General features: G+C 39.6%; 1 protein-coding gene across 2 annotated transcripts; it reads left to right on the forward strand.

Annotated features, from left to right (window-relative positions):
- The first annotated feature begins 339 nt into the window (after positions 1-339).
- STEAP4 (STEAP4 metalloreductase) lies at positions 340-20,823 on the forward strand. Of its 2 annotated transcripts, XR_004970914.1 has the most exons (6): positions 340-474; positions 14,701-15,158; positions 15,780-16,307; positions 17,540-17,704; positions 19,299-19,733; positions 19,871-20,823. XR_004970914.1 is itself a non-coding variant. In XM_036328268.1 (5 exons), exons 2-5 carry the CDS (start codon positions 14,703-14,705, stop codon positions 19,560-19,562), a joined length of 1,413 nt encoding a protein of 470 aa, XP_036184161.1. In that variant the 5' UTR covers positions 340-474; positions 14,701-14,702; the 3' UTR covers positions 19,563-20,823. The 2 variants fall into 2 exon arrangements, 1 of the variants encoding a protein (XP_036184161.1); XM_036328268.1 differs by having other exon boundaries at positions 19,299-20,823.
- Positions 20,824-21,097: the final 274 nt, after the last annotated feature.

The following is a 21,097-nucleotide window of genomic DNA, read 5'->3' on the forward strand; positions in this document are numbered from 1 at the left end:
CATTTTCTCAGCTACTCCAAGAAGCCCTTACCTAAAGGGGTGCTCCTCAGACTCTCCAGCCTCAATCTGCCTGGAATGCACAGATCCCCAGGACTCTAGAAGTGAGATAGGAGAGGAATTGAAATCGGGGGGAAAACCCTTAGAAACTCCACTGGCCACAGATCAGCGGCAACATCTGCTACAAACACTGCAGTGGCAGAACAGGAAGTTCTGGTCCTTCCAGCCACCCGGGATTCCCAACTTGACTCTTCCAGGAAGCGCTTTCTTCACCCTTTCTCTTGCGAAATCTAGGGTGCCCCCCGCCCCTCCCTCCCTTCTCAGCCTTCTTATATGGCCAGCCCGGGGGCAGGCGAGAACCCAGAGCTGCAGCGGTGAGCTGGAGCTCTGCACAGCGTCTCCCTCCTTGCCTGGCCAGCTGCGCGCCCAGCTGCCGCCGCCCTTGGCCATAGCAGCTTGGAAGCAACCCTCCCGCAGGTGGGTCACGTTTCTGGCTCTTTGTCTTGTACCTTTCGCCAAAGGGCCCGCCTCCTTTATCTGTTTCAGCTAACCTTGAACCCCTCCTTTCAGGACCCCTCTCCCCACGCTCGCGGGGAAGGAAATAGGTGCTGGCAAACTTCCCAGCGCCCCCTGCATCCCTCCCAGGGAAAGGACAATCTGTTAAGCAATTCAGCAAGCTTCCAGATTCCTGGTCTTTTGTCGCTTATCTCTACACTAGAGAGCAGAGAAGTCCGATTTCAATTCCTCTCCTATCTCACTTCTAGATAAGAGCAATCTCGTGGTGCTGGTCAGAAGGGAGCCTGCAAGAATGTGGTTTAGGCAATCTCTGCCATCTCAGATCTGAGGTCACTTCTTGACCAAGAGCTGAAATTGGTCCAGAGACATGCACCCACTTCCACCTTTGATCGTGATTTAAATTTCCTTCTGTAGTTTAGCGATTGCTTTTCCAGAGAAATATTATTGGAAATGTAACTTAATATGAAGAGTAAACAAAACTGTGGTTCTGTTTGTCCAGAGGCAGCAAGAAAGAAGTTTTTCTCTCTGGATGGTAATTCGGGAACTTTCTTTAAAAGATGACTGGTCTAGTGGAAAGGGAATTGGATGGAGAATTGGGAAGCAGGTTGGAGAATTTCTGCTCCTTGTTCTAACTAGAAACTCAACACCTCAGCCTCAGTGTTCACATATGCAAAGTAGAAGCCTATGGGACCAGATGATCCACTAAACCCAGCTCTAACAAGGTGAAAATGCACAACTAAAGATGCTTGCGGGTTGGAAATTTTTTGACCACCTTGTTAATGTTATAGGTATGACCAAGTCATTACTCTCTTCACCAGAAGGCAGGTTTCATTTTTAATAGGGAAAACTACCCATTTATGGAGATAGTCTCTACCCCTACAAGTAGCTTAGACTTCTACCATATTTATCATTCAGCACGTACCCTCAGCTTTCAAAACCATTCTTCACTCCGCTATGTGAGAATGTCCTAGTCCCTGGAAATGGCAGTCTCATAAATGTCACTCACATGAAAGGACATTTTTTCTGATACAGTAGGGGTAATTTTATAAAATGGCACATTTATTTGAAGTAGTAACTTCTTTGAGATATGGCCTTTTGCAAAGGCCCAAGTTCTTCAGAATGTTGTGATTTAGCACGGTATTATTCTGCCTGCATGGCAAACACTGCCAACCCATAAAACAGGACGGCACTCCCTATGTGTCAAGCTGTGAGGTTTTAAAGTAAATGGTACATGTGTGGAGAGAAATTGGGGAACTGCAGTTTCTTCATTTGGCATCAGTTATGGTTCTGCTGAGTGATATTCAGCAGATGTTTCCCTTACTGTATCAGAAAAAATGTCCTTTCATGTGAGTGACATTTATGAGACTGCCGTTTCCAGGGACTAGGACATTCTCACATAGCGGGGTGAAGAATGGTTTTGAAAGCTGAGGGTGCACACTGAATGATAAATGTGGTAGAAGTCTAAGCTACTTGTAGGGGAAGAGACTGTCTCCATAAGTGGGTAGTTTCCCCTATTAAAAATGAAACCTGCCTTCTGATGAAGAGAGTAACGACTTGGTCATACCTATAACATTAACAAGGTGGTCAAAAAATGGTACATGTGTAGAGAGAAATTGGGGAACAGCACTTTCTTCACTTGGCATCGGTTATGGTTCTACTGAATGATATTCACACGGCAACTCGAGGTTCAGAAACCAGCATAGACAAAGCCTGACCCCTGGCTTGAGGACAATCTCCAGGCTTCTCTTTGTGTCCGCTTGCGAACTGTTGTTAGAAGTAACCAAATAACATTTTTATGAGCCTGTTTGTGAATAAGTGGAAAACCCTGGGCCTTGAGCCTTGTTGTGAAGAGTTTTAAGATAAAGGGATTCATTTGTCATAGATTTCAAACTGGAAGAGAAACCCTGAGCAGTCACTACATTTCCCTCCCTCCTGAAGAACCACCCTTGTAACGCTCTACCATGATTAATGCCAGTATTAAAAGGATATAGATTCTCCTTTTCAAGTATCCCCAGTAGCTAGCACTGCAGTCATCTTCAGCTACACAGTTCAGTATTTCATGACCCTCGCCACCTAGTTCTCTTCAGATGAAATTTGAGTCTTTTGTCAACTGCTATTAAAAAATCATTTCCTTTTAGAATCTTAAGACTAATAAGCTAGTGGCACACACACACACACACACACACACACACACACAATCACCCTTCGAACTTGAAGGCTTGCTAGGGCACCTTGTAGCTCGTTTCTTCTGGGTTGTCCTCTGAGGAGGAGGTGGTTTGTTAAGTGTCTGTATCCACACTTACCTTTAATTCTGACTGTAAAACTCTAGGATAATAAGGCTCTCTGGGTGGGATTTTTTTTTTCTTGAAGTTATAGTTAGGCCAGAGCTGGTAAAAATAAAATTTACAAACTCAAGACATCCAAAGCCACCTGTTTGACTGTTCTTTGTACATCCAAAGAGAATGGGTCGTTAGTTAATTATGAAGACTTCCTGAGCAGTCCCATGTGATGTGTTAAACATATTCAAAATATTTTGAGTGACATGTAGGTCATTTTCAAAATGATTTGAATTTAGAGTTGTTATTTATTTTATTTTGAGAAGAAGTCAGTCCTGGAAGGAATAAAGCTAAGTAAATAACTAATAAAGGATAACTAATGCTTAAAATAATGCATGATAAGAAAACATACTTGGCCTATATATATAAACAATTTGTTCTTCCAAAACATTAAGAAAAAAAGAACAAAGAATGTTTGCACCATTTGAAAATCACATTTACAAACACATCGCTGCAGAAAGATGCAACAGTTTACTAAAAGAAGTATTTCAACTCTAACAAGGCAGGGCATTGACATCCTAATCTAAATGCTTCCCCACAAAGTTCCAGAAGAGTTTATTCAACCCTGCGTGGAGTGGTCTTGCCATTTGTACTTTGACATTCAAGAATTTCTGAAAATTTTGAGGAGAAATATGTGTATTTCAAATGTAGAGGGCATGCTCAATCCTAATGTCAGGATGAAATAAAGTTCACGAGTTGGAAAAGTTAGGAACTTCCATTCTGATTTAATAGAATTCGATAGCACACCTCTTAGAGGGTTATTAGAACACAGGCTGGATAGTCTCTTCTGCCTCAGCTCCACAGATTGTAGGGGCTCCAATCCTGAGGAGCACAGGAGAGGAGGGGGCAATTAGCTGTTGACAATGACTAGGCATGTCGTATCTATACCTGCTCATTTCACAGGGTGTGGAAGCAGCTTTGAGCCAAGTTAAATAGTGGCTGAAGTCACTCTGCACAGATGTTGGCAAACTTTCTTGCCCCAGGCAGATTAGTGCCCCTTCTCTCGGATCCATGCTGCACATTCCCCTGCTCAGGGCCTCACACACTATATTGTCACGATTTGACTATGTTGCCACATCCTCCCCAAGACTGGAGCCCCTTGAGGACCAAGAGGGTCTCATTGATCACTTCATCCCTGACACAGCACAGTGCCTGGCACAGAGAGGCTGTTCAATAAATCTGTCGAAAACATGAAATCCTACTAAGATATTATTGGTAACACTGATTTTTAGGTTGGGAAGATGCTGATCATGACGGGCGTAGTAGCTTATGAGCATGGCTGTCCCCTGTACTGGACCAGTTAATACAGTCAAATGCCCAGATATCTACTACCTGCCTTTTGGGAGAAGCGTGGGATTGCTTTGCACTGTGCAGTACATAGAAAGTAAATAATGGAAATTATTATATCTTTTTTAAAAAAAAAAAAAAAGGAGAAAGACATTGCAGGAACCTTAGTGTTTCTTCTACTTAACCTTAATTTTATTAACCCTATTATGCTGCTATACTGGGTAAGTTTCATAATAAATTTGTATGATACTTTGGAGTCTACTTCATTTTAAAGAGTAATTCATTTTCAAGAGTGACATAATACAATTAAGGCATTTAACTGAGGTCATAAAAATTGGAATACTGGATTTCTAAAGATTTTAATTTGTTTAGCTTAAGTAAAACATTTTAGTTCTTCTGTAATACCTCAAGGTATGTCATAAGCTATAAAGCCTATTGAACAGTTCAAAAGAACTAAGTAATGTCGAATCATTTTTATAAAAAAATTATTGCGCTTCTAGTTATTTCTTCTCCAGTGCTAAAGTATTTTAGTACCCAAGTACTAAAATGATTTTTTCATCCAATTCAATTGCCCTGATATAGGTAGTATAGGACATGGAAGGAGGTCAAGGAGAGAGCAATTAGGCGGTTGGTAAATGGTTCATTGTGGTTAATAATGAAATTGTGCCACTCGTTGGTTATCCTAGACTGAAATCCCAAATTGTGAAGGTTTTTTCTTCTTTCTTTCCTTTCTTTCCTTTTTTTTTTTTTTTTTTTTTGAGGCATGTGTGGCAAATTGGAAGATATGTGTTTGGGGATGCGAGTATATACAAAAAGGTCCCTATAAGTATCTCCCTGAGAAAACCAAGAGTCCAGCAGTGGTATCAGATTTACAGTCACCAATAGTGTTATCTACATGTATGGGGTGGAACAGACCTGGGAACCTTTGTTGGATTCTGTTTTGATTAAGAATCTAGGAGTCTTCTGAGATGGAAGGCCCCTAAGGAAAGAGATTTAGGCCTAATGCGCAGAGTCAGGATTGGAAAAATGAATCATCCTGTCAGCCCAATTTTTCCCATTTCCTGTCACATGCCCAAATCTTGGGAAGAAAGGGATGAGAGCTAGAGAGAGAGAGAGAGAGAGAGAGAGAGAGAGAGAGAGAGAGAGAGACAGACACTCTGTGGCGTGCTGGAAAACATCTCTCTAAGGGCGGGGGGGGGGGGGGGGGGGGGGGTCTTGATGTGTAGCCTTTGCTGATTTCCCTGGTGTGAAAACTCACTTCGTGGTTGATTGCAAGCTTTCAACCACACCACTGAAAAGAGCCGAGATTTACAACCCAGGAATTAAAAGCTGTTTTCTTAAAAAATATTTCTCAACCAGCACAGCACTCAGGCTTGTTTATCAGAGTATAGCACAGGACAGGGGAAGAAGTTTCAAGAGCTCCTTCTCTCCTGAGATAAATGGAGCAGCTGCTGGGGCAGGCCTCGCCCCTCTGTTCAAGCTGACTTTGCAAACACTAAAGGCACTATGGCCATTGAGAGTCCCAGCGTCTGGGAGCCAGATTAAAAATGGAAGAAAATGGTGTCCAAAAGAAGATGAAGGAAACTATATTCATAAAAATGTATGAGCCATCCCGGGAGATTTCTAAAAAGGGTAAGGAGATACTTTGAAGCAGAATGGAGTTCTCCCATCAACAGGGTTCAAGGGTGGAATCAGGTCCACAGCAAAACTGCTCTACCCCCAAACTGATTGGGCAGTTATCAAATGTTTAGGTAATTTCTAGTGGCCTCAATGTAAAGATAAATGACTATTCCTAGGAAGTTAATTTAAACAAAGTTAATTCACAATTGAAATGTTGCAATCACTTCCTAAATATCTCTGACTACAGTAGTCCTAGAATTAGTACTACTAATTTACACTAAATATTAAGTGGGTTGTTGTAATCACCAGATCATCCAATAAGCCATGCTCATATAGGGTGTACAAGCCAAATGCTACTCAATCAGTGAGAGTTGTTTTTATGCTGCTGACAAGCCAGGGCCAGGGCCTGGGCCTGAGGCTGAATCTTTGGGGAACCAAAGATTTGTAAGAAGGTTTCAGAAATTAGAATGTAAATGGAGGTCAAGGTAAATAAACTGAGACATGACTGAATCCCTGACCTTGTTGTCATGAGCCTGGGCTTTAATCAAATGAAATAAGCAGCCTAGACAGTGGATAATGAACTTACCTGCTGAAATTCTTGGCCAGGGAATCCGAAAACCATCTTCATTTAGCTTGACAGATGCAGCTAAGATCTAAATGTGAAAACATATGTTAATGAGATTTATAATTGAACTAGAATTTCACCAAAGAACTTAAATTAAAAATATTTTTTGCGTGACCGGTGTGCCTCAGTGGTTGAGTGTAGACCCATGAACCAGGAGGTCACAGTTTGATTCCTGGTGAGGTTGCCAGCTCGATCCCCAGTAGGGGTCGTGCAGTAGGCAGCCAATCAATGATTCTCTCTCATCATTGATGTTTCTATCCCCCTCTCTGTCTGAAATCAGTTTAAACACACACACACACACATATTAAAAAATATTTTTCCCTAAAGTGCAATTAAAATAGATAATATAGATCTGTATTACCTTGCTCCCTGGTAATTCATTTGGTGATAGTGAAATGTTATTAACAGAATCATTTTAGTTGCAGCACAGTCCTAGCTAGTTCTGATGATTAGCAGTTCCCATGGAAGCATATACCCCCACTGAACGTTAATGTAAAGGTTATATTTAGTTAATGACCCTTGACTTGATCAAACTGTACAAGATATTATTTCCTTTTGTGTCATTCTAGCGGGTAGGATAAAAACTAATCATCAGTAAATTAAGTTGCTATGAGGCACATAACATTTTCTCACAAAACATCTAAAATAATCAGTTTTTCAGCAATGAACCTGCAGTGGTTTCTTTAGTTAGATTAAGAGTTTTAAATGATATATTTCTGTTATCTAGGGCTATTACTAACAGAGCTACTTCTAACTACATCTAAACTGAAGATTAAACCATCCAAAAAAGAAAGAAAAATAATTTGTAGAAAAATCCATTGATTGTGTGGGGGAGGGGCACAGTAAATTTTTTAATAAACTGTAATCAATGGTCTCTGTAAACCAAAGTCCTTTGATTTTGCTACAGTAATGTACAGTCAGTAAAACAATATATGCTTAAATGTGAACATGTTTGCTTCCCTTATGTATTTAGTGAGCCTTGATCTCACTAAATACATAAACTGCTCAGTGAGTAAATTGGATGTGTTCATGTGTTAGTGTAAGAGTTTTTGTTTTGTTTTTATATTTTCTGCTTTCCAGTTGTCCCTGAGATATATCAAAACAAATGCTCTGGATCACAAGAAGACTGGCATAGCTGCAGAACTCCCTCCTGCCCTATGCCTCCTGATGAAAACAATGTTTGATTGATGGCTCTTCAGCTCATCATAAATATATTGTCAAGTTATGTTAGGTTTTCAGGTTGAAATTCAAAAGGAATCAAAAAACAGAAGGAAGGACTAAAAATAAACAAACAAAAAAACCTGTTCATAGGCATCAAATTAAAATGAAAAATCCTGTCACATCTTATAGTGTTAGGGGTGCTATTTCTTTTTTAACTTCCTGGAAGCTGTCCAGAGGAGATGCTGTCCGAGGAATTCAAAATCTTATATGAACAATCATTTCAGAATTCAAACCTGACTTTTTAAATGGAGAAAGGGTCAGACTGTCTTTAATAAAGGTTTCATCCAAACAAACAAGATACTGTATGGCACTATATGAGAATGGCTATTAAGAACTGATGTCCTTTTGTGGGAGGATTTAATCAAACTATAACTTTGTGGCTCATGGAAGACAAATCTTTTTTTTTCTAAAAAGTTTTAAAATGTATTTTTATTGATTTCAGAGAAGAAGGGAGAGGGAGAGAGCGATAGAAACATCAGTGATGAGAGAATCATTGATCAGTTGCCTCCTGCAAGCCCCACACTGGGATGGAGCCCGCAACCCAGGCATGTGCCTGACCAGGAACTGAACTGTGACCTCCTGGTTCATAGGTCCATGCTCAGCCACTGAGCCATGCCGGCCGAGCTGGAAGAAAACTCTTTAAGGTTTCTTTGAGAGAGTTACAGAGCAAAGCGTACCTGCGTATCTGCAGTCTGATATCTTACCTTGAGCCTGGCTACCTTGACTGTCTTCTTCTGAGGTCTGCACACCATTCTTGCCTCTGGTTTTCATAAAAACAAGATTCTAGACTCTCAGACCCGGTCAATAATTACTTAGCGGAAAAACTGTAAAGCAGGTAAAATGTTTCTGCATCCCCTAATAAGCTCAACACCCTGTCTTTTTTCTCCCACCGTTAAACTTCAAAACAGCTATCATTCTCTGTTTTCTTTCCCAGTGGCTCTCAGCCCCGGGTGCTCCTCAGAAATGATAGTTTTAATGTCCGAGTTCTCCTTTAGATCGGTTAACTCAGAATGCCAGCAGGTGATCCCCTAGCATTTAATAGCTGCCCAGCTGATTTTAATGTGTGACCAGGGAAGAGAACCACTGAACGCTAACAGGCAATATTCACAGGCTTGGCTCTAAAATCATTTGGGGAAAAGCTTCAAAAATTTTTTTAACTTTATTTATTTATTTGTTTGTTTGTTTATTTTTCTGTCACCATTTATGCCCTCTTCCACCTTCACCTTCCCCCTTGCTCCCACCCCCTCACAATCAATTAAAAAATAAACAACCACAATGCCCAGGCTCTCTCCTAGACCAATTAACTCAGGCTCCAAGAGTCTGCTCACCGTAGTTTGCGAAAGCTCTCCGGTGTTTCTAATGTGCACCAGGGTTGAGAACCACTGGTTTCTGTTGTAATCTTTTGCAGAAGTATTTGCACTTTTTAAGCCTTAGTGATTATAAGAAGCTGCTTTGATGAATGAAGGAAATGTTGGAAGGAGTGCCAGAAAGTGCCTGTCTGTACCACCATTTCCCTTCCCCTCACATTCCTCTCCAAACCCATCACCTTTGTTTACTTATGATTATTTTATGGCCCTCAGCACACTGCTTCTATTACTCAGTAGTGTGTGTCTTGTGATGTTGATAGTTTTGTCTTTATAGTTGTTTTTATGATTACCTCCAAACCTTTTTTATGTAAAACATTTTTTTTCACTTTCAGTTTGTATATATATTACATATGTAAAGTTGGGTGAACTTAAAAACAAATAAGATTTCTAATAATATATGTAACTAAGATTGAATCTTTACATAAAAGAATTTACCTTAATTTGTATTTTCTGTGGATTTATCAGAATAAAAAAATATAGGAGGAAGCCATGAAAACTAATTATTTCTCTCAGTCCTATCTGCACTAGAGGACGGTTTTCCTTCCTTTTCTCTTCTAAATACAGTATTTATATATTTTCTTTTTCATTCCATAAAAGCCCTAGGGGAAACAAATGGTCCATCTCCTCAGAGCAAGGCAAGAAAGTGCCACCTTTTAGAAGGGGCACGGTTAGGTTGTTGAACCCTGAACGCTGTTCTTTCTAAAAGAACTGGGACATAGGTCTATTCTAGGGCTGGGGAGGGGAAAGGGGCCATTTTTGTCCCTGACTGCTGATACACAGGACTTTAAAATTTTATTTTGATATATTCTCCAAATGAGGTAGGTCTATGCGTATACATAAATACACAGCTAGGATGAAAATCATGCAACTTTAATTTTGTATCCATTTATCGGATGTTTGTACATGGCCATTATGCTTTAGTATGAATTATTTCTTTTTAATAGCCTGGGATTATCTCCTAAACAAAACAAATAGGTTGCATTGTATTTTTTTTAATACGTTAAAAAGCATTATTTTTTAAGTATAAGCAATATATATATATATATATATATATATATATATATATGATTATCCTAAAACTTATATTGAAAGGCAAAGTAACTAGAATATTTAACACAGTTCTGAAAATAAATAAAAGTGGGAATAATTAGTCTACCCAAATTTAAGACTCACTATATAACTACATTCAGAGTCAAGGGGAGACACATAGATCTATGGAACAGAACAGAGAACCCAGAAACTGACCCACACATGTGCAGACTGCTGATTCTTACAAAGGTGAAAAGCAATTCAATGAAATAAAGATGATCTTTTTAACAAATGATAGGGAAGTAATCAGATATTCATGTATGCCAAAAAAAAAAATGAACCTTGGCTTAAACACTTTATACAAATATTAACTCAAAATGGATAATGGATTTAAATGTAAAATATAAAACCTTTAGGAGAAAATATTGTGGACCTAGAGCTTAGTGAAGAAATCTTAGACATGATAGCAAAAGCACAATCCACACACACACAAAAAGCACCATTAAATTTCATTTAAAAAAAACAAAAAACTTTGCCTTAACCGGTTTGGCTCAGTGGATAGAGTGTCACCCTGTGGACTCAAGGGTCCCAGGTTTGATTACAGTCACGGGCATGTACCTTGGTTGCGGGCACATCCCCAGTAGGGAGTATGCAGGAGGCGGCTGATCGATGTTTCTCTCTCATCTATGTTTCTAACTCTCTATCCCTCTTCCTTCCTCTCTGTAAAAAATCAATAAAATATAAAAAAAGAAAACCTTTGCTCTGTGAATGACCCTGTTAATATAATGAAAAAGCAAGCTACAGATTGAGGAAAAAAAATATTTGAAATCCCTATATCTGACAAACGACTCATATCCAGTATACATAAAAAATTATCAACACTCAACAGTTGAAAAACAAACAATCCAGTTAGAAAGTGGCGGACGACACAGAGACTTTTTACCAAACAGGACGTGCAGGAAGCAAATGAGCAAATGAAGAGGTCCATACCATGGATTGCTACTCAACAATAAACAAGGTCAGACTATTGATACAGGCACCAATGTGGGTGACTGTCCAGGGAATTACACTATGTAACATATAACCATTGGAAGTGTTAACTAATAAAGGTCTGAGGACGTAAAACAATTTAAAAGTTTATTTGGAATCTTAAAAGATTTGAATCCCTGAGACACAGATTTAGGTAGCAACCCAAGTTGCCCTCAGAGAGACAAAGGCAGGCTTTGTAAAGACAAAAAACACCAAGGGTAATTCGTTCATGCAAATGAAGGATTGCAGGCTAGGTAACAGATTGATATAAACCAGGGGATAAAAAACTCAGGAGGAGGTCAAGTGCATGTGTGTCCACAGAGCAGTGGTTGCTCCAGGTTTGTGAGTCAGCCTTGGGCTGAGTTTAGCAACAAGTTTAGCAATTTGGCAGCTCTGAGACTGAGGCATCAGATATGCCCAGGCCCCACTTCCTTAATAGCCTCCTGACTGTTTTATATAACGTGACTCTCTTAGCAATGCTTATTCCAATTTATTTTTTTCCATTCCTGAAGGATGCACAGGAACCTCTTGTATTACCATTACAAATTTCTGTGAGTCTATAATTATTTCAGATGAAAAGATTTTTTGGTTAATATCATTGATTTGTTAACTATAAGCATTTAATATGTGCAATATTTATAATCCCGTTTGGACATTCACATGCTTTTACTATGCTAAAGTTCTCTGAAGCTGGAAGTGGCTTGTGATGTCTGACCCTTGGGAGGTAAGAGAAGTAAACACACCACACTGCTCTAGCACCCTCATGGGATGCTAGGTTAAGAACATCTGAGAAGAATGCTGCCTCAGGTTTCCAAAACCTGGGGTGGGATCTGCAAACAGGGAAATGATAGGCAAGACTCTTCATTACCCACACCTGACCCCTCTTACACACACATGCGCACGTATTTCAGTGGTAGCTTCTACCATGGCTTTCACAGTCCTCTGGGCCATTTTTGCATCTGCGTCATTAGTTGCCAATCTCTAATCTCTACAAACATCATTGTTGGACCGGATTACCTAGATTACCTGTCTGGCCCACCTCTCAAGGCGCCTATCTGGGAAATGCTTCATAGGAGGTAAAACCAGTCCTGGTGATTTCCCCAACCGGGAGATATTCTTGTCGCATTTCCTGTTTACATAAAAGGTTTATAAAGAGCTAGAGGAAAGAGAGGAGACCACTGCTATGTTTTAACTATTTTAACCCATCTTTCCCTCAATAACTGCTTCCTCCTTGCCATCTTTCTTATTTTTCTTTATTCCAGAATCCCATCCTATATCCAAGAGGAAAATAGGACTAGGAATCTAGTTTTTAAGCAAGAACCCTTACTACCTCCATAAATTCATGTTTACACCTGGGAGTTATTTTGAGTTACAAATGGTCTTAAATGGGTGTAACTTCCTTCTTTATGTAGTATTTACTGTAAAATGATCTCTCTTGTGGTTTAGAACATCTTGTTTTTATGTACATCTTGTTTTTATGTACTTCTGTTATTAGGATATTTCCCCAAATAATTGCTAACTTTTTTTCCGTGCAATTATTTCTTCATCACAGTTATGGTAACCTTAGGTCAGGTCTTCTTCTTCTTTTTTTTTCTTTTCATAAAAAAGTAATCATAACATTGCATTTTCTTAGGTTGATTAGCAAGCAGAACTGTGACAAAGGCTTGTGTACAGTTTATTAGGGAAGTGATTTCAGGGAGCAGGCGTGAGGGGCACAGGGCACAAAGCAGAGAAGGTGGGAAAGACAGGAAGAAGACATTACCTTGGCCATTGCTACAGACCAGTGATGCTCTGATCCAGGGGGACTTTCTGGGAAGCCTTATGAAATGTGTCAGAACTGTGTGCCAGAGGATGAAAGGGAAGTACTTATCTATGGAGTCCTGGCCCATGGGGGCCCCATGGGTTGTACATGTCTGAGTTCTACCCAGGCAGAAGTATCAGAGGGACCCCAGGACAAGAACCAAGAGATATAAGATGTGGGGCCCCAATGTGAGCCTCTGTTAGGCACTAGGAGCTAAGCAGTACTCAGGTACTGCCCAAGGTCTGGAGCTAGAACCGGGAAGATATGATGTGGAGCTCAAGATGTAGCCAACACGATTATCAACCTCAGAGCTTCTATAACTTGATAGGAGTTATGACCAATGGAATAACTATAGTTCCTTCTATTAAGTCAGCCAGTGATATTTAGTATCTCCTTATTGGTTTTGCACTTTCAATTTGCCCAGTGATGTCTCTGAAAGTTGAAGAGTGAAAATTAATTGTAATGGTTGGAGTAACAGCCCAAGTACGTTACATTGGGTTGCCAGGTTGCATTTTAAGAGAGAAATATTAAAATAAAATGTGAAAGAGTTGTAAATGAGAGAAATTCGCACTTGAGCTATTTTTACATCTATGTTTTCATAAATCCGTATGTTCTAAAGCCATTTCATGGGAGATTTTATTTATAAATAAGAGAGTTCAGCAGAAGCTTCTTAAGAATTATGAAATGCTGTTTCAGATAAATTGTATGCATTTCCAATAAACACATTTATAGAAGCATAAAATTAAACCTTAATTTACAGAATTTATATAAAAGTTATAATTAGATAATTAATATATTGATTCATTAAATAATTAATGTTTATTAAGTAATCTATTAATAAATTTACTATGTCTCAAAAATGGTTTTAAGATATGCATCTTAAAACGAATGCATCTGATCTTTCCGATGTCTCCAAGGTAGGTACATACTACCAATTTCTCATTTTAAAGATGATGACACTGGGACACAAAGAGTTTTGTTACTCAACCAAAGTTTAGTCAAAGGTGGAATAAAAAATATAGGACTGTGTAGTCCACATCTTCATTTTTTTAAAAAAGTTTATGGCAGGTTATAAAAATGAATGCGGTTGCCAAATTGTTCACAATAAAGTCCAGAATCAGTCTCTCTTTGCAATGATTAAGATGATCCAAGTGAGAATATGTCAATAAAGATATCATCCATCTCATTACAGGACACCAGCAACTTGATCAAATCTGTATTTTGTTTGCAAATTTTAATCCCAATATAAGAGATAGAAAAATAATATATTAGGATAAACAAATAGAGTAATGAGGGGATAGCCAGGCACACTAGAACTTTTGGAACTCTAACTGTGCAATAAATATAATATCATTGCAAAACACATGCACAGTTTAAAACATCCACCAGTAAGTGTCTTGGTTTTTTATTGCATCTCTTTATCCAACAGAAGTTTTTCATCAATGATTTTGTTAAATAAGACATCTGAGAACATATATAAGATAATTTTAAAAAATATATACATATATTTTTATTGATTTCAGAGAGGAAAGGAGAGTGAGAGAGAGAGACAGAAACATCAATGATGAGAGAGAATCATTGATTGGCTGCCTTCTGCATGCCCCACACTGGGGATCAAATCCACAACCCAGGAACATGCCCCGACCGGGAATCGAACCATGACCTCCTGGTTCCTAGGTCGACACTCTACCACTGAGCCAAGCAGGCTGGGCTATATATGACAATTTTTTACTCCTTCAAAATTTTGTGAGGAATTCATTAGAAGCTTAGAACAACATCAGTCAACCACTGTTTCCTGGAGATAATTCTCATTAATTTTTCCATGCCCAGAGCATTCATATTTTGTTGGGTATTTGTTCTATTATCTTTCAGTCATGGAGAAAACGTCTACAGATACACTTCCTCTTACTATGATTCCTCCAGAAGAGCAAGAGACTGTATGTATTTTTGGAACTGGAGATTATGGAAGATCACTGGGACTTAAAATGATCCAGTGTGGTTATTCAATTGTCTTTGGAAGTCGAAACCCCAGGACATTCAGCCTGCTGCCCAGTGGTGCAGAGGTCTTGAGCTATTCAGAAGCGGCCCAGAAATCTGACATCATAATCATAGCCATCCACAGGGATCATTATGATCTTCTCACAGCACTAACTGAGGTTCTCCGTGGGAAAATATTGGTCGATGTCAGCAACAACCTCAAAATGCATCAGTACCCAGAATCTAATGCAGAGTACCTTGCTCAGCTGGTGCCGGGAGCCCACATAGTGAAAGCATTCAACACCATCTCAGCGTGGGCTCTCCAGTCAGGAGCACTGGACGCAAGTCGGCAGGTAAGATCAAATGATGAATTTACTTTACACTCAATTTCGTATGTGCACTTACCTCAAAATAGAATACCTACTGAATCCTTCATCCTACTAATATATGACATGAACTGCTTTCTCAGGATGGAGCAAGTTAGGGGAGTTAATTGTGATTCATCTCCCACTACAAAGCTTTTGATTTGATAGAACCCAGTGATGTCAGTCTCCAGAGGTCTCATGTTAGTACTAGAAAATAACACACCTAAAATCGTTGATTGATATCCTTTGCACTCCCATTACCTTGTGTGAAACTACTTCCATTTATTCACTGAGGTTAGCAGGAATCCATAAAGGAGGTGGCACCCATGAATACAGAAGAAACATCAAACTGTTCACACCGTGGAAAATAAAGTCTTGTCCTATCAGTGTGATATGCCTGAAATCTCCCTCAACTTGAAACCCTGGTACTTAACTCTCTGACCCACATGTACAAGTTCAAAACTTCATCTTATTAAATATGTTGATTCAACACCCTTGTTTGAAAAGCAGTTCACTACTACAGGTCCTGTTCTAAGCAGTACTCATATAGACTTTCACAAACAATTATTAAAGAAAGTATAAATACCAAAATAATTATTTTTCACCCAGGCATTCGTCTGCGGAAATGACAGCAAAGCCAAGCAAAGAGTGATGGATATAGTTCGTGCTCTTGGGCTGACTCCGTTGGATCAAGGATCTCTCTTGGCAGCCAGTGAAATTGAAAACTACCCCCTGCAACTGTTTCCAATGTGGAAGTTCCCCTTGTACTTCTCTGCTATCCTGTGTGTCTTCTTGTTTGTCTACTGTGTTATCAGAGACGTAATCTACCCTTATGTGAATGAAAAGAAAGATCACACATTTCGCATGGCTGTTTCCATCCCAAATCGTGTCTTTCCAATAGCGGCCCTGACACTGCTCGGAGTGGTTTACCTCCCCGGTGTGATTGCTGCCATTCTGCAGCTGTACCGAGGTACGAAATACCGGCGGTTCCCAGGCTGGCTTGACCACTGGATGCTTTGCAGAAAGCAGCTTGGCTTGATAGCACTGGGATTTGCCTTCCTTCACGCCATCTACACACTTGTGATTCCTATTCGTTACTATGTACGATGGAGGCTTCAAAACTCAACCATCACCCGGGTAAATATCTACTCATTTGTGCTCTCCTATTCCTTCAATCAAAGAGGAATCTTGCTACATGATATTCCATTTTACAGATATAGAAAATCAGTCTTCTAAGCATATTTATTTTTTAAAGTAACTAGAATTAGACACCTGCTGTCTGTTTTTTGTTTTTGAGTGGATCCAGTTGACATCTCATACAACCATTGAGAAGGCAAGTTAGATTCCCAGGTTCCTGGGGTCCAGATCTGTATTCCCAGGATTGACTGGGATCCTGCAAAACCGACAGATTTGAGGGCTCAAGAAACCTAAATGACACCTCCTTGAATTCCTTTGGGGCACATTCAGTAAATGTAAAGCAATGCATTTTCAAGCTTCTGTTTCTATGCATGCCACCTCTTTTGGGAAGTCAAAAATAACCATCTAATTAGGAAGGGGCCATTTGGACTTGTGGCACAAGAATGTAAAAAAATTTCCAAAAGAGTGCTTATAACTCCATTAATGTTTTGACTGCCTTAATTGTGTAGTTTACTAAGCAAATGGCAAATAATACTATTTTCTGCACAGCCAAAAAAATTCAAAGAGAATCAGCTCAGGAAGTCTAAAAGCAGTCCCAGAGGAAGTGCTACATATCAGCTCCAGTTAGGAAATCATTAGTTTCGACCAATCTTTAGTCTCATAGTTCATTAGTCAATAACTCATTGATGTTGCTTCTGTGGGTTTCTCAACATTATTTCCCTAACAAATACAGGTGAGGTTCTTGGGGAGGAATCACATTAAAGTAGCCTGATTTCTCTCAATTTGCGGTGGGACAGACTTGATGCTGGATTACAATATAATAGACATGAAAGAACCCACACGTTCTGTGTGTGAATGATCAGTATATCAAACAGAAAAACAGAATCTTGCTGTAATTATTTGAGAACATCCAGTTTTGCTTAGGAAACAAGAAACTATATGGTAGAGAAGGTTTAAGTAAATGTTTACTTTGTTTTAGTATGTATGGGGTCAATTACAACTCCTGGAGTCAACCATTATAATGAAGTCCCAGCAGAACCAATTACTTTTTCTATCACAAAAATAATTCTAAGTGTATTTTTCTCTACAATTATTTTCAAATGACTATTAAGAAATGTCATCTAATTTGCCTTGAGTAAGTAAGCCATGCAGAGGTGTTTTCAGTCCTCTTGAAAGTTTGGGCAGTTTATAAAAACATGTAATTTTTAAAAAATGCTTGTAATTTTTCTTAGGCAATATCCAAGAAAGAAAATCCATTTAGTACCACTAATGCCTGGCTTAATGATTTATATCTGTCTTTCGGAATCCTTGGATTTTTCTTCTTCATCCTCTTGGGGATCACTTCCTTGCCATCAGTTAGCAACGTGGTCAACTGGAGAGAGTTCCGATTTGTCCAGGTAAGGACCTCCAGATTCAATCTGCTTTCATTGCAAAATGTGTCTGGCTTTACAAATATCCTCATTTTTCTCTCACACCATGCATAAGTTTTCCTTTTGCTCTGTCACTTCCCTAGCAATCTCCTAAAAATAGTAACTGAAACAAGTTCAAATTAGAAAATGCTAAACTCTGGTACCAAAAGGCAGATTCTGTAATGGTTTGATTCCTAGCAGGGCATCCCTTGCCAAGATTCCTGACTCCTCCGAGAGCCACAGCTACAAGTATAGCGTGAAAAACACCAACAACTATTATACTTTGTGGCAATGGACTTGGTGCAAGGTAAAGAGAAACCCAAAGACAACATTTCTCCTTCTGAAAATCAACCTTAAATTAGGATCCCATTCATATGCAAAGCAACATACTGAAATAAAGTTTAAAACCTTAGAAACACATCATGCTAGACTGTCATCATACCAGACTCAAAGCTGACCTATAACAGGAAAAATCTGTTTTTTTCCACATATCAACCACCAGACACCTCATTAAAGGGGATTTTCAACTATTCTTCTAAACCAGTGGTCCCCAAAGTGTGGTACCTGCACCCAGCAGCAGCAGCAGGATCGCCTGGGATGTTGTTAGTTACACAAATCCCCAGGCCCTCCCAGACCTAATGGATCAGAAACTGGACGTATGACCCAGCAGTTTGTTTTAACAAGCCCTCCAGATTATTCTGATGCATGTTCATTGTGAACCAGTGTAATGGAATAGACCAGTGGTTCTCGACCTGTGGGTCGCGACCCCTTTGGCGTTCGAATGACCCTTTCACAGGGGGTCGCCTAAGACCATCCTGCATATCAGATATTTACATTATGATTCATAACAGTAGCAACATTACAGTTATGAAGTAGCAACGAAAATAATTTTATGGTTGGGTCACAACATGAGGCACTGTATTTAAAGGGCCAGAAGGTTGAGAACCACTGGAATAGACCATTCGTAATTGATTTTAGGTTTGAATTGTATAGAACTATTCAAATGTCAAAAGTCTGTTTTACTAGTATCCAGGGACCAAATGCAGTCAACATTTTCTCATGTTCACGCCTATATTCAAGACATTAAGACAAAAATGAACGTTGAGCTTTAGTATATAGGCCAAAACAGATAAAAGTGAAGTTTGCTAATTGCTCTTGATTGTGATAGAAATTAGCTAGTATGAGCTTTTAGTCAGTAACGTATACTGATGTAGTACTTCTTGAGGACATACTGTGTCTTGTTCATCTCTGAACTCCGGAAACGGTGACCAAGGGAAAAGGTTACCATGGAGGAAGAAGGCAAGGCACCTTGTTCATTCTAACTCAAAAGAGTTTACTCCTGGGCAACTTTCCCATCCAGCCAGGTTAAGATGAACCACCACGTCATTTGTAAGCACAACCTTTTTTTACAAATGAAATATTTATCATCCTGAAGGAGGGTTATTGCTTTCTTCAGAATGTTCTAAATATGAAAGGTTTCAAAGGTTTGTGGTTGTTGACAATATTCTTCATTGGCTTCCAGTGTTTTGCTTTAAAATGCAAATAGTGTTAATGTACATATTTTTGTTTCTTGCTTTTATAGTCCAAACTGGGTTATCTGACCCTGATCTTATGCACAGCTCACACCCTGATATATGGCGGAAAGAGATTCCTCAGTCCTTACAGTCTCCGGTGGTATCTTCCTTCAGCTTACATACTAGCACTCATCATTCCTTGCACCGTGCTGGTGATCAAGTTTATCCTCATCCTGCCATGTATAGACAAGACCCTCACACGGATCCGCCAGGGTTGGGAAAGGAACTCAAAAGGCTCTAAATCAACACTGAATGGACAAACAGATATTTAAAGCAACGTTCAATGCACCCAGAGTTCTGAACTGTATGTTTAGAGACGAATATTGGGCTCAGTCAAGAATGCATTTTTCTCCCACCATGGCCTGAAGTTTGTGAACAGCAAAGGAAATGTTGCCTGACTTTAAGAAATTGAGAGATTGGAAGAGAACAACATTTTACCTCTGGTTAGTGATGAACTGATGTAGGTCCTGCCTCCCAGAGGCAGTCGGGCTGTCATCCAGATTAGCTTTGTGGCTTCACACTCAGAAGCTTCTGGTTGTGGACACCATGCAGAACCTAATTAATGTCTTGCAAACTCCAGGCGCAGTACATGCACTTTCCTTCTCTGGTTCAAGGGCTGAGTGGAGTGAGAGAAGACAGTAAAACGGTGGTCACTGATAAAGGCTTTCTTTGGTACGTCTGAAGAAGAGGACCAAATGAAGTAAAAGAAATGAGTTTTTTTGTTTGTTTTTTGGACATGAAGGTGATTATAAATATTGCCATAGTGAATTCTGTAGTTAAATGTACTCTTTGATTTTGCTTTTACCAATGTGATTGTGTACAGTGGGAAACTATTTCGTAACACAACAAAAATACCACAATTGATTGGAAGTATGGGTCAGATATATGCAAATATATACAGTTGTCCAAAGATCCCTCCTCTACAAGGAATAGGTGTTAGAAAGATTTAGTTAAAATTGAAGGATACCACTAGGATTTTCTCAGTGTATAATGAGCAAGGATGGGTTGATAAAAACCCTTGCACAAAGAGTTTAAATAAACCAGAATTTTAGATAGCAAGCTAAATAAATATTATAAAGTTGCACAGGATTAGGTTTGGTTTTGTTTAAGTATTGTGGTATGCTTTGTAAATAATATATTCCAAATATTATTCATTACTAATTATCTATGAAATGAATTTCTCATATAAAAATGTAGCTTCTATAGTTTGTCATATTTTGAGCAGTGAAATTAAGTGAATAATGCAAGTGAAAGTGTGACAGATGCACAGATGAGAGAATTATGGAAAGTTTTAGGGCAGAAAGGTGTGAGCAGTAGTTGTTACATGAGACTTGGTTCTTAGAGCCTCACTGGAATGCAGGATGATTCCGTCGAGGGCAGTGAGAATGACACCAGGTATTAGACCAGTGGGGTCAGACCGGACCTGGGTTCAGCAACCTCAGTATCTGAGTTTTGGCTAGGAAAGAATTCAGAGCCAAGCCCCAAACTATAAGAGTATCCTCCTATATAATAAAAGGCTAATATGCAAATCAACCAAATGGTAGAACGACCTGTCATTATGTGTACTGACCACCAGGGGGCAAACGCTCAATGCAGGAGCTGCCCCCTGGTGGTCAGTGCATTCCCATAGGGGGGAGCGCTGCTCAGCCAGAAGCCCTGAGCCAGGCTCATGGCTGGTGAGCACAGTGGCGGTAGCCAGAGCCTCTCCTGCCTCCGCAGCAGTGCTAAGGATGTCCCGCCAGGGAACAGGCCTAAGCCATCAGTTGGACATCCCCCAAAGGGTCCTGGACTGTGAGAGGGTGCAGCC

The sequence above is a fragment of the Myotis myotis genome, unplaced genomic scaffold (genome assembly GCF_014108235.1).
Source record: "Myotis myotis isolate mMyoMyo1 unplaced genomic scaffold, mMyoMyo1.p scaffold_m19_p_11, whole genome shotgun sequence".
Taxonomy (NCBI): Eukaryota; Metazoa; Chordata; class Mammalia; order Chiroptera; family Vespertilionidae; genus Myotis; species Myotis myotis.